At 43.9% G+C, this 14,116-nt stretch overlaps 1 protein-coding gene across 5 annotated transcripts in view; it reads left to right on the forward strand.

Annotated features, from left to right (window-relative positions):
• Positions 1-14,116, forward strand: part of LOC109900628 (unconventional myosin-VI) — a 154,308-nt gene that overhangs the window by 71,505 nt on the left and 68,687 nt on the right. For all 5 annotated transcript variants that reach the window (XM_031837018.1, XM_031837017.1, XM_031837020.1 and 2 more), the window contains exons 11-12: positions 7,616-7,796; positions 10,116-10,260. In XM_031837018.1, the coding sequence (XP_031692878.1) occupies positions 7,616-7,796; positions 10,116-10,260 (326 nt within the window). The remainder of the gene's footprint in view (positions 1-7,615; positions 7,797-10,115; positions 10,261-14,116) is intronic.

A 14,116-nucleotide genomic window follows, 5' to 3' on the forward strand; every position in this document is an offset into this window, starting at 1 on the left:
TCAAGCCCCCCACTCTCCTCTCTCTCTCTCTCAACCCCCTCACTCTCCATCCCTCTCTCTCTCTCAACCCCCTCACTCTCCATCCCTCTCTCTCTCTCAACCCCCTCACTCTCCATCCCTCTCTCTCTCTCTCTCAAGCCCCCCACTCTCCATCCCTTTCTCTCTCTCAAGCCCCCCACTCTCCATCTCTCTCAACCCCCCCACTCTCCATCTCTCTCTCTCACTCAACCCCCTCACTCTCCATCCCTCTCTCTCTCTCAAGCCCCGCACTCTCCATCTCTCTCTCTCTCTCAACCCCCTCACTCTCCATCTCTCTCTCAACCCCCTCACTCTCCATCTCTCTCTCAACCCCCTCACTCTCCATCCCTCTCTCTCTCTCAAGCCCCCCACTCTCCATCTCTCTCTCTCTCAACCCCCTCACTCTCCATCTCTCTCTCAACCCCCTCACTCTCCATCCCTCTCTCTCTCTCAAGCCCCCCACTCTCCATCTCTCTCTCTCTCTCTCTCAACCCCCTCACTCTCCATCTCTCTCTCAACCCCCTCTCTCCATCCCTCTCTCTCTCAAGCCCCCCACTCTCCATCTCTCTCCATCTCTCAACCCCCTAACTCTCCATCTCTCTCAACCCCCTCACTTTCCATCTCTCTCTCAACCCCCCCACTCTCCATCTCTCTCTCAACCCCCCCACTCTCCATCTCTCTCTCTCTCTCTCAACCCCCCTCACTCTCCATCTCTCTCTCAACCCCCTCACTCTCCATCCCTCTCTCTCTCTCAAGCCCCCCACTCTCCATATCTCTCCAGCTCTCTCAACCCCCTATCCACTTTCTTTCCTCGTGCACATTATATATTGGTTGAATTGCATCTTCACTACTCTATGTATTCCAATATCCATGAAAATCACAGACGGAAACACTCTCTCTTATCTGTAGTTTTTGGCCAGGATTCCCTTTGCTATCTAATGACAGACAGTTTCTCATCTCTTGAACTAATTGGAAATGCACTTAGGCACGACTCTGTCTGCGGAGAGAGTGAACAGAATGTACTTCTCTACCCCCACCTTGCTCCCTGTATCTGTCTCAGTGGCTTTTACTTTTACTTAATGGATTGCTCAGTCAAAGGAGGAGTGTTGTTTTGTCTTGGTCTGCTGATGCAGTGGCTTCTAGTAGAGACATGTTTTACTTTAAAAGTTTTTAAATTCCCACAAGTAGCCTAAAAGTTTTATTTTCATTCTGGTCAGATTAAAACCTTTTGTATTTTACCTCTTGAAAAATTGTTCTCTGAGATGTGATGCAGATAAGCAGCAAACATTTGAATTAGGAAAGGAGCCACTGACATGACCGTATGGATAGATCTAATGTACCACATCAATGAGAATTCTTTATCCTCCCAATGAAATGACTTCCTTCCTTTGCCTTCTCCCTTTGATTAATTATGCATACAGCTGTAAGTACTCCAATATTGCAGCTGTGTGTATGGCACCCCTCCAGAACTCACCGTAATGAATTGTTATGAAGAAATGACCTGGACAACACTATGCCTCTTTTTCTCTCCTCTTGAGGGACAGTGATGATTCATTTGTTCTGTGTAGGCTAGTTGGGGACATCAGAAGAAGTGTCTCTCTGAGTATGGACATTTTTAGTCAGATAACGTTTTTTTAGTAAAGGTAATAGTACCGTTTAGGTTAAACGCATAGAAATATCAGTAATTATCTTTCTATTGTTAAAACTAGCAAGTAAGTGAAGAGATTCTGAGTACTTGTTGGGTTGAGTTTACAGTGTATGTTTAACCTAAGCAGATTATATTCAGGTGAAGCTTTAGGTGGTAGGTACAGTACAGCTAGGTGTTGCTTTTAGGTGGTAGGTACAGTACAGCTAAGTGTTGCTTTTAGGTGGTGGGTACAGTACAGCTAGGTGTTGCTTTTAGGTGGTAGGTACAGTACAGCTAGGTGTTGCTTTTAGGTGGTGGGTACAGTACAGCTAGGTGTTGCTTTTAGGTGGTGGGTACAGTACAACTAGGTGTTGCTTTTAGGTGGTAGGTACAGTAAAGCTAGGTGTTGCTTTTAGGTGGTAGGTACAGTACAGCTAGGTGTTGCTTTTAGGTGGTAGGTACAGTACAGCTAGGTGTTGCTTTTAGGTGGTGGGTACAGTACAGCTAGGTGTTGCATTGACCCTCTTTCAAGGTTCACAGCTGGACAATGCCGGCTCCTGAGAGCCATGGATCTTATTATATGGTGATGGAGGATCATGCCTTTTGATCTCAGGAATCACCTGCTCATGATAAATGCTGTGTTTGGCCTTTTGGAGAGCATCGTGTGGTGATAAAATGATGAATAAGGCATTCATGCCTATTGCCAGTGCATATAAGCTCGTACCAGGGTGGCAAAACTCTGGTAACTTTCCCAGAAATCCAGATTTCAGTTTCCAGAAATCCTGGAAAATTGCCAGAATTTTGTAATCCTTGCCCATACATTGTTCCATACCATGTCCCCTGTCCCTTGTGTTGATTATATGTCTCTTTACATTGCTTCTCTATACAATTCAGGACAATCAGGTGATTTATGGATTTGGTGCTGTGATCAGGACTACTTCTTTTAGATTTTATTATGATGTGAATTTTGGGAAGATATTTTTTGTCTCAGGGTTCACATCAGTGCTGAGTGTTGTGGGGTTGCATGCTTTCTCTAAATGCATGATGTGGTTTTGCTCTGTAGTTTATGGCTTGTGGTCAAAATTACAAAATCTTTTGTGTCCACCAGAATGTCACAGTACAATGGTTTAACAGAACTTGAGGTAAGTGTGTGTGTGTAATGAACATGCACTTGTGGAACGGTCATTAAGACACTAACAGCTTACAGACGGTAGGCAATTAAGGTCACAGTTATGAAATTCTTAGGACACTAAAAAGGCCTTTCTACTGACTCTGAAAAACACCAAAAGAAAGATGCCCAGGGTCCCTGCTCATCTGTGTGAACGTGCCTTAGGCATGCTGCAAGGAGGCATGAGGACTGCAGATGTGGTCAGGGCAATAAATTGAAATGTCCGTACTGTGAGACTCCTAAGACAGTGCTCCGGGGAAGCAGGACGGACAGCTGATCGTCCTCGCAGTGGCAGACCACGTGTAATAACACCTGCACAGGATCGGAACATCACATCTGATTTCCTGCAAGACAGGAATGTCAGTGTTCTGCCATGGCCAGCGAAGAGCCCGGATCTCAATCCCATTGAGCACATCTGGGACCTGGATCTGAGGGTGAGGGCTAGGGCCATTCCCCCCAGACATGTTTGGGAACTGGTAAATTTAGTGCAGTCCTTGAGGAGGAGATGCACTGCTTTCTTAATGCAGCTGGTGGCCACACCAGATACTGACTGTTACTTTCCCTTTGTTCAGGGACACATTATTCCATTTCTCTTAGTCACTTTCTCTAAACTTGTTCAGTTTATGTCTCAGTTGTTGAATCTTATGTTCATACAAATATTTACACATGTTTGCTGAAAATAAACACAGTTGACAGTGAGAGGACATTTTATTTTTTTGCTGAGTTTGTGTATATGTATATATGTGTGAGACATATATACAGTTGAAGTCGGAAGTTTACATACACTTAGGTGGGAGTCATTAAAACTTGTTTTTCAACCGCTCCACAAATTTCTTGTTAACAAACTATAGTTTTGGCAAGTCGGTTAGGACCTCTACTTTGTGCATGACACAGGTATTAAAAAAAAAAAATGTTTACTGACAAATTACTTTACTTTACTCATAATTCCAGTGGATCAGAAATGTACATCCACTAAGTTGACTGTGCCTTTAAACAGCTTGGAAAATTCCAGAAATTTATGTCATGGCTTTAGAAGTTTCTGTTAGGCTAATTGACATCATTTGAGGTGTACTTGTGGATGTATTTCAAGGCCTACCTTCTAACTCAGTGCCTCTTTGCTTGACATCATGGCAAAATCAAAAGATATCAACTGAGACCTCAGAAAACATTTTGTAGACATCCACAAGTCTGGTTCATCCTTGGGAGCAATTTCCACATGCCTGAAGGTACCAAGTCCATCTGTACAAACAATAGTACGCAAGTATATACAACATGGGACCATGCAGCCGTCATACTGCTCAGGAAGGAGACGTGTTCCATCTCCTAGAGATGAACGTACTTTGGTGCGAAAAGTGCAAATCAATCCCAGAACAACAGCAAAGGACCTTGTGAAGATGCTGGAGAAAACCGGTACAAAAGTATCTATATTCACAGTAAATGAGTCCTATATCAACATAACCTGAAAGACCGCTCAGCAAGTAAGAAGCCACTGCTCCAAAATTGCCATAAAAAAGCCAGACTATGCTATGCAACTGCACATGGGTACAAAGATCGTACTTTTTGGAGAAATGTCCTCTGGTCTGATGAAACAAAAATAGAACTGTTTGGCCATAATGACCATTGTTAAGTTTGGAGGAAGCTGAAGAACACCATCCCAACCGTGAAGCACGGGGGTGGCAGCATCATGTTGTGGAGGTGCTTTGCTGCAGGAGAGACTGGTGCACTTCACAAAATAGATGGCATCATGAGGGAGGAAAAGTATGTGAATATATTGAAACAACATCTCAAGACATCAGTCAGGAAGTTAAAGCTTGGTCGCAAATGGGACTTCCAAATGGACAATGACCCCAAGCATACTTCCAAAGTTGTGGAAAAATGGCTTAAGGACAACAAAGTCAAGGTATCGGAGTGGCCGTCACAAAGCCCTGACCTCAATCCCATAGAAAATGTGAGGGCAGAACTGAAAAAGCGTGTGCAAGCAAGGAGGCCTACAAACCTGACTCAGTTACACCAGCTCTGTCAGGACGAATGGGCCAAAGTTTACCCAATTTATTTTAGAAGGCTACCCGAAATGTTTGACCCAAGTTAAACAATTTAATGACAATGCTACCAAATACGAATTGAGTGTATGTAAACTTCTGACCCACTGCAAATGTGATGAAAGAAATAAAGCTGAAATAAATTATTCTCTCTACTATTATTCGGACATTTCACATTCTTAAAATAAAGTGGTGCTCCTAACTGACCTAAAACGGAATATATACTCTGATTAAATGTCAGGAATTGTGAAAAACCTTGTTTAAATGTATTTTGCTAAGGTTTATGTAAACTTCCGACTTCAACTGTATGTTATATACATATACACATACATACATACATACATACTGTACCAGTCAAAAGTTTAGACACACCTACTCATTCAAGGGTTTTTCTTTTTTTTAAACTTGTTTTACATTATAGAATAATAGTGAACACATCAACACATTGAAATAACACATATGGAATCATGTAGAGTAGTAACCAAAAAGTGTTAAACAAGTCAAAATATATATTATTTTGAGATTCTTCAAAGTAGGCACCCTTTGACTTGATGACAGCTTTGTACATTCTTGGCATTCTCTCAACCAGCTTCATGAGGTAGTCACCTGGAATGCATTTCAATAAACAGGTGTGCCTTGTACATTTTTTATTTATTTCCTTCTTAATGCTTTTAAGCCAATCAGTTGTGTTGTGACAAGGTAGGGAGGGTATACAGAATATAGCCCTATTTGGTAAAATACCAAGTTCATATTATAGCAAGAATAGTGCAAAGAGAACTTTGAAAGTTTCTTCAAGTGCAGTCGCAAAAAAACCCATCCAGGGCTATGATGAAACTGGCTCTCATGAGGACCGCCACAGGAAAGGAAGACCCAGAGTTACCTCTGCTGCAGAAGATAAGTTAATTAGAGTTACCAGCCTAAATGCTTCACAGAGTTCAATTAACAGACACATGTCAACATCAAGGAGACTGCGTGAATCAGGCCTTCATGGTCGAGTTGCTGCAAAGAAACCACTGAAACAGACACCAGTAAGAAGAAGAGACTTGCTTGGGCTGAGAAACACGAGCAATGGACATAAGACCGGTGGAAATCTGTCCTCTGGTCTGATGAGTCCAAATTTGAGATTTTTGGTTCCAACTGTCATGTCTTTGTGAGACACAGGGTAGGTGAACGGATGATCACTGCATGTGTGGTTCCCACCGTGAAGCATGGCGGAGGAGGTGTGGGGGTGCTTTGCTGGTGACACTCAGTGATTTTATTTAGAATTTAAGGCACACTTAACCAGCATGGCTAGTTTGCGCTTAGTGGGACTATCATTTGTTTTTCCACAGGACAATGATCCAAAACACACTTCCAGGCTGTGTAAGGGCTATTTGACCAAGACGGAGGGTATTGGAGTGCTGCATCAGATGACCTGGCCTCCACAATCACCCGACCTCAACTCAATTGAGATGGTTTGAGTTGGACCGCAGTGTGAAGGAAAAGCAGCCAACAAATGCTCAGCATATGTGGGAACTCCATCAAGACTGTTGGAAAAGCATTCCTCATGAAGCTGGTTGAGAGATTGCCAAGCGTGTGCAAAGCTGTCATCAAGGCTACTATCATGGCTACTTTTGATTTGTTTAACAGTTTTTTGGTTACTACATGATTCCATATGTGTTAGAATTACATTTTTTGTCAAAGAAAACTTGGGGTAGGCATATAAAACTACCTGCGGGCCAAATAAGGCCGGTTGGGGAACCCTGCTTTAGGTTATAGATGTCTCTATAGAGAAGAACAAACTGCTCCTCTACACCCACCTCCCTAAATCACCATAACTTATGGTTGTTGTTTACAAGGCAATTTTGCTCTGTACTTTATGGTGTGCAGAAAAAGATGAATTGCCTTAGTTTAAACAAATAAACGAGTGCATCCACCTTCAGTTGAAATAAGTTAAAGAATCTAAAATTGCATGTAGAGAGATGGGTCTTATTCAGACATTTAATTGTTTGTTGTTTCAGTTTAGGAAACCTAATGCCATTTATCTGGCATTCTAGTCTGGTGTTAGAAGCTACAGTATGTGGTCATTTCTATACCAGCATGCCATGGTACTGTGACATTCTTCTTGTGTGGTTGTTTTTCCAGGTGTGTGATCCAACGTACTATCCCTGCTTCTCTTCCTACTGCAGCTAGTTGGAGATGTGATGTACCTCAGCTTTCATGCAGGTTTATTGTGCTAATTCTGTACAAAAAAATTGCATTATAGCTTGAAGTCACAATGTTACATGTGAAATAGCAGCCCATGCCTCCGCTCAGATCCAAACAAACACTTTCACCAAGTCAAAGAAAACCTCAGTGACGGAGACAGATGTTATTTTTACTTTATGGGTAATTAGAGAGGTTATTTTATTGATGTTAAGACACAGCCTTGACACAGTTTACTTTAAGCCACCAATCTTTGAGACAGTACACCTTCTGTGAAGAGCGTGTAACCCTAGTCACTGACCCATCTGCTCCCCATGGTCTATTAGCACCTGAAATGCTGGGCTCCTGAAGGGTTAAGGTTATAGAGAGAGGGGCTGCATTCACACAGGCAGCCCAATTCTGATATGTTTTCCACTAATTGGTCTTTTGGCCAATCACATCAGGTCTTTTCACATCAGATCTTTTTTTAGAGATGAACTGATTGATCAAAATAATTGGTCTTCCTGTTCCTAACACAGCCAGGGTGGCCCCAGGTGAGGGTGACCACTGACCTGTCCTCTCCCCACTATGGTTCCTCAGCACCTGAAGGCTGGGCCCCTGAAGGACCCTCTGCTGGACGACCAGGGGGACTTCAACAGGATGTGTGGGGCCATGAAGAAGATCGGCCTGGATGATATGGAGAAGCTGGACCTGTTCAGGGTGGTGGCCGGGGTGCTGCACTTGGGCAACATCGACTTTGAGGAGGCAGGCAGCACATCAGGTAAGCAGGGTGACAGTCGGTCTCTGTCTGACTCTTTCTTTCTTTCTCTCACACTCACTGTTCAATATCGTTTCCATATCAAGTGAGCCAAGTCTCTCTCTCTCTGTGTGTGTGTGTATGTGTGTGTATGTGTGTGTATGTGTATGTGTATGTATGTATGTATGTATGTATGTATGTATGTATGTATGTATGTATGTATGTCCCAAAACATATGAAGAACGTACTCTGATCAGATGAGACTAAAATTGAGCTTTTTGGACATCAAGGAAAACGCTATGTCTGGCGCAAACCCAACACCTCTCATCACCCCGAGAACCCCATCTCCACGTGAAGTTGGTGGCAGCATCATGCTGTGGGGATGTTTTTCCATCGGCAGGGGACGGACGGACAGACGTCCATCCCCTGCCGATGGAGAAACATCCCCACAGCATGATGCTCAATTTTAGTCTCATCTGATCAGAGTACCTTCTTCATATGTTTTGGGAGTCTCCCACATGCCTTTTGGCGAACACCAAACATGTTTGCTTATTTTTTTCTTAAAGCAATGGCTTTTTTCCGACCACTCTTCCTTAAAGCCCAGCTCTGTGGAGTGTACGGCTTAAAGTGGTCTTATGGACAGCTACTCCAATCTCCGCTGTGGAGCTTTGCAGCTCCTTCAGGGTTATCTTTGGTCTCTTTTTGCCTCTCTGATTAATGCCCTCCTTGCCTGGTCTGTGAGTTTTGGTGGGCGGCCCTCTCTTGGCAGGTTTGTTGTGGTGCCATATTCTTTCAATTTTTTAATAATGGATTTAATAGTGCTCCGTGGGATGTTCAAAGTTTCAGGTTTTTCTTTTTATAACCCAACCCTGATCTATACTTCTCCACAACTTTGTCCCTGACCTGTTTGGAGAGCTCCTTGGTCTTCATGGTGCCGCTTGCTTGGTGGTACCCCTTGCTTGGTGGTACCCCTTGCTTAGTGGTGTTGCAGACTCTGGGGCCTTTCAGAACAGATGTGTGTGTATATATATACTGAGATCATGTGACAGATCATGTGACACTTAGATTGCACACAGGTGGACTTTATTTAACTAAATATGTGACTTCTGAAGGTTGCACCAGGTCTTATTTAGGGGCTTCATAGCAAAGGGGGTGAATACATATGCACGCACCACTTTTCCATTTGTATATATTTCTAATTTTTTGAAACAAGTTCTTTTTTCCATTTCATTTCACCAATTTGGACTATTTTGTGTCTGTCCATTACATGAAATCCAAATAAAAATCTATTTAAATTACAGGTTGTAATGCAACAAAATAGGATAACAGCCAAGGGGGATGAATACTTTTGCAAAGCACTGTACCCACTAAAGAAATTGTCCTTGTGTCCGGGCAGCAGGTGCCATTTTGCTGTGGTCCGCCAGAACACTCTGCTCTGTGATCGATTTACTTTAATCTTCATCTTCCTTCAAAAGGCCCATGTGGCCTCTTGTGCCGCATTTCCATTTACAATTTACACCAGTGTTTTACCCAAAAGGCTAAGACTTTTGTTTCCATCTACAAGGGCCGGCACCCCGTGTCTCACTGAGCCATGGCTCCGGCGAACTTGGAAGCTACTCCCTGGGTACTTTTCAGCTGACATTTACATAACAATGTCAAACAGTGAACTTTAACACCTTCACACAAAGCAACAGTCTTGAATGATGCAGAGGTTGCTGATTCTGCTCACCACAAATCTTTAGTGCCACGCTCCTGATGGAAACACCACAACACTAGAGCTCACGTTAACATAAAACACTGGCGGCACACTGGTGTGGGGGTCTCAGTGGAAAAGCGGCATTGTTGTAGTCTGTGAAAGGGCTTTTATTCACTATTAAGGAGCCACTACATACACCAAGGACACTGCGGACTAGTCATTCTCCTCCCCTTCATTCATTATTAATACAAAGCCATCAGAGTAACTGATGAAAAGATTATCATGTGTCTTCTTTGTGAATGTCACTCTTTGTAGTCCTCTGCGGTAATCTCTTACAGAATCATCTTGTATATTTGTATTGTTAGAGCAAGTTAGTATTCTCTCATTTGTCAGGGCTGATGCATTACGGTGTGAATGTCTTGGGCTCTCCTCTTCTCACTGACTCCACATTACACATGCTGTTCCACACAACCCAGAGGAAGATCAAATTTATATGGGAATAAGCCATTTATTTTTAACATCCGAGTAAAACTTGTACGTAGTGGCTTTCAGCCCCCCCCCCCCCCATAAAAATTGTCCTCACAATGTTACTAACAACATTACTAAATGACTCATAACGTTACCGTTCTGTATGTCTGTCCCACCAGGTGGCTGCACTATAAAGAACCAGTCAAGCCAGACGGTGGAGTACTGTGCTGAGCTGCTGGGTCTGGGAGAGCAGGACCTGAGTGTCAGCCTCACGTCCAGGGTCATGCTCACCACAGCAGGGGGCGCCAAAGGAACAGTTATCAAGTAAGTCACCATAGCCCTGGTCAAAAGTTGTGAAATGCACAGTGCATCTACATTTGAAGTCAGAAGTTTACATACACCTTAGCCAAATGCATTTAAACTCAGTTTTTCACAATTCCTGACATCTAATCCTAGTAAATATTCCCTGTCCTATGTCAGTTAGGATCACCACTTTATTTTAAGAATGTGAAATGTCAGAATAATAGTAGAGAGAATTATGTATTTCAGCTTTTATTTCTTTCATCACATTCCCAGTGGGTCAGAAGTTTACATACACTCAATTACGATTTGGTAGCATTGCCTTTAAATTGTTTAACTTGGGTCAAACATTTCAGGTAGCCTTCCACAAGCTTCCCACAATAAATTGGGTGAATTTTTGGTCCATTCCTCCTGACAGAGCTGGTGTACTTGAGTCAGGTTTGTAGGCCTCCTTGCTCGCACACGCTTTTTCAGTTCTGCCCACAAATTTTCTATAGGATTGAGGTCAGGGCTTTGTGATGGCCACTCCAATACCTTGACTTGGTTGTCCTTAGGCCATTTTGCCACAGCTTTAGAAGTATGCTTGGGGTCATTCTCCATTTGGAAGACCCATTTGCGACCAAGCTTTAACTTCCTGACTGATGTCCTCCAAACATAACGATGGTCATTATGGCCAAACGGTTCTATTTTTGTTTCATCAGACCAGAGGACATTTCTCCAAAAAGTACAATCTTTTCCCCATGTGCAGTTGCAAACCGTAGTCTGGCTTTTTTATGGCGGTTTTATGGCTTCTTCCTTGCTGAGCGGCCTTTCAGGTTATGTCGATATAGGACTTGTTTTACTGGTCTACAATTATTTTTCTGAGGTCTTTCCCATGATGTCAAGCAAAGAGGCACTGAGTTAGAAGATAGGACTCTAAGAAATACATCCAGAAGTACACCTCCAATTGACTCAAATGATGTCAATTAGCCTAACAGAAACTTATAAAGCCATGACATCATTTTCTGGAATTTTCCAAGCTGTTTAAAGGCACAGTCAACTTAGTGTATGTAAACTTCTAACCCACTGGAAATGTGATACAGTGAATTAATCTGTCTGTAAACAATTGTAGGAAAAATGACATGTCATGCACGAAGTAGATGTCCTAACCGACTTGCCAAAACTATAGTTTGTTGACAAAACATTTGTCGAGTTGTTGAAAAATGAGTTTTAATGACTCCAACCTAAGTGTGTGTGTGTGTGTGTGTGTGTGTGTGTGTGTGTGTGTGTGTGTGTGTGTGTGTGTGTGTGTGTGTGTGTGTGTGTGTGTGTGTCCGACCGACCGACCGACCGACCGACATCACTCCCAGTGGGTATTGTGCTGAGAGTTAAAAATAGGAGCGCCATTCTGTCACACACCGCAGCATCAGCCAGCAGCAGCCAAGCATGCATCCTACCATACTTTTCCTGTTGATGATAGAACACATTGGTAGAGGTAGGGCTGAGCAGTGGAGAGGAGAGAGAATCGCAGTATTACATGCAGAGAAGAATCAATATGGTCATGTTGCTGTGGGAAACAATACGGTCATGTTGCTGTGGGAAACAATACGGTCATGTTGCTGTGGGAAATAATACGGTCATGTTGCTGTGGGAAACAATACGGTCATGTTGCTGTGGGAAAAATACGGTCATGTTGCTGTGGGAAACAATATGGTCATGTTGCTGTGGGAAACAATACGGTCATGTTGCTGTGGGAAACAATACGGTCATGTTGCTGTGGGAAACAATACGGTCATGTTGCTGTGGGAAACAATACAGTCATGTTGCTGTGGGAAACAATACGGTCATGTTGCTGTGGGAAACAATACGGTCATGTTGCTGTGGGAAACAATACGGTCATGTTGCTGTGGGAAACAATACGGTCATGTTGCTGTGGGAAACAATACGGTCATGTTGCTGTGGGAAACAATACGGTCATGTTGCTGTGGGAAACAATACGGTCATGTTGCTGTGGGAAACAATACGGTCATGTTGCTGTGGGAAACAATACGGTCATGTTGCTGTGGGAAACAAATCAGATCAAATCAAAATCAAATCCAATTGTATTTGTCACATACACATGGTTAGCAGATGTTAGTGCGAGTGTAGCGAAATGCTTGTGCTTCTAGTTCCGACAATGCAGTAATAACCAACAAGTAATCTAGCTAACAATTCCAAAACTACTACCTTATAGACACAAGTGTAAGGGGATAAAGAATATGTACATAAAGATATATGAATGAGTGATGGTACAGAGCGGCATAGGCAAGATACAGTAGATGGTATTGAGTGCAGTATATACATATGAGATGAGTATGTAAACAAAGTGGCATAGTTAAAGTGGCTAGTGATACATGTATTACATAAGGATGCAGTAGATGATATAGAGTACAGTATATACGTATACATATGAGATGAATAATGTAGGGTATGTAAACATTATATTAGGTAGCATTGTTTAAAGTGGCTAGTGATATATTTGACATCAATTCCCATTATTTAAGTGGCTGGAGTTGAGTCAGTGTGTTGGCAGCAGCCACTCAATGTTAGTGGTGGCTGTTTAACAGTCTGATGGCCTTGAGATAGAAGCTGTTTTTCAGTCTCTCGGTCCCAGCTTTGATGCACCTGTACTGACCTTGCCTTCTGGATGATAGCGGGGTGAACAGGCAGTGGCTCGGGTGGTTGCTGTCCTTGATGATCTTTATGGCCTTCCTGTGACATCGGGTGGTGTAGGTGTCCTGGAGGGCAGGTAGTTTGCCCCCGGTGATGCATTGTGCAGACCTCACTACCCTCTGGAGAGCCTTACGGTTGTGGGCGGAGCAGTTGCCGTACCAGGCGGTGATACAGCCCGACAGGATGCTCTCGATTGTGCATCTGTAGAAGTTTGTGAGTGCTTTTGGTGACAAGCCGAATTTCTTCAGCCTCCTGAGGTTGAAGAGGCGCTGCTGCGCCTTCTTCACGATGCTGTCTGTGTGGGTGGACCAATTCAGTTTGTCTGTGATGTGTCCGCCGAGGAACTTAAAACTTACTACCCTCTCCACTACTGTTCCAATGATGTGGATAGGGGGGTGTTCCCTCTGCTGTTTCCTGAAGTCCACAATCATCTCCTTAGTTTTGTTGACGTTGAGTGTGAGGTTATTTTCCTGACACCACACTCCGAGGGCCCTCACCTCCTCCCTGTAGGCCGTCTCGTCGTTGTTGGTAATCAAGCCTACCACTGTTGTGTCGTCCGCAAACTTGATGATTGAGTTGGAGGCGTGCGTGGCCACGCAGTCGTGGGTGAACAGGGAGTACAGGAGAGGGCTCAGAACGCACCCTTGTGGGGCCCCAGTGTTGAGGATCAGCGGGGTGGAGATGTTGTTGCCTACCCTCACCACCTGGGGGCGGCCCGTCAGGAAGTCCAGTACCCAGTTGCACAGGGCGGGGTCGAGACCCAGGGTCTCGAGCTTGATGACGAGCTTGGAGGGCACTATGGTGTTAAATGCCGAGCTGTAGTCGATGAACAGCATTCTCACATAGGTATTCCTCTTGTCCAGATGGGTTAGGGCAGTGTGCAGTGTGGTTGAGATTGCATCGTCTGTGGACCTATTTGGGCGGTAAGCAAATTGGAGTGGGTCTAGGGTGTCAGGTAGGGTGGAGGTGATATGGTCCTTGACTAGTCTCTCAAAGCACTTCATGATGATGGAAGTGAGTGCTACGGGGCAGTAGTCGTTTAGCTCAGTTACCTTAGCTTTCTTGGGAACAGGAACAATGGTGGCCCTCTTGAAGCATGTGGGAACAACAGACTGGGATAGGGATTGATCGAATATGTCCGTAAACACACCAGCCAGCTGGTCTGCGCATGCTCTGAGGGCGCGGCTGG

The sequence above is a fragment of the Oncorhynchus kisutch genome, linkage group LG12, assembly GCF_002021735.2.
Source record: "Oncorhynchus kisutch isolate 150728-3 linkage group LG12, Okis_V2, whole genome shotgun sequence".
NCBI classification, from domain to species: Eukaryota; Metazoa; Chordata; class Actinopteri; order Salmoniformes; family Salmonidae; genus Oncorhynchus; species Oncorhynchus kisutch.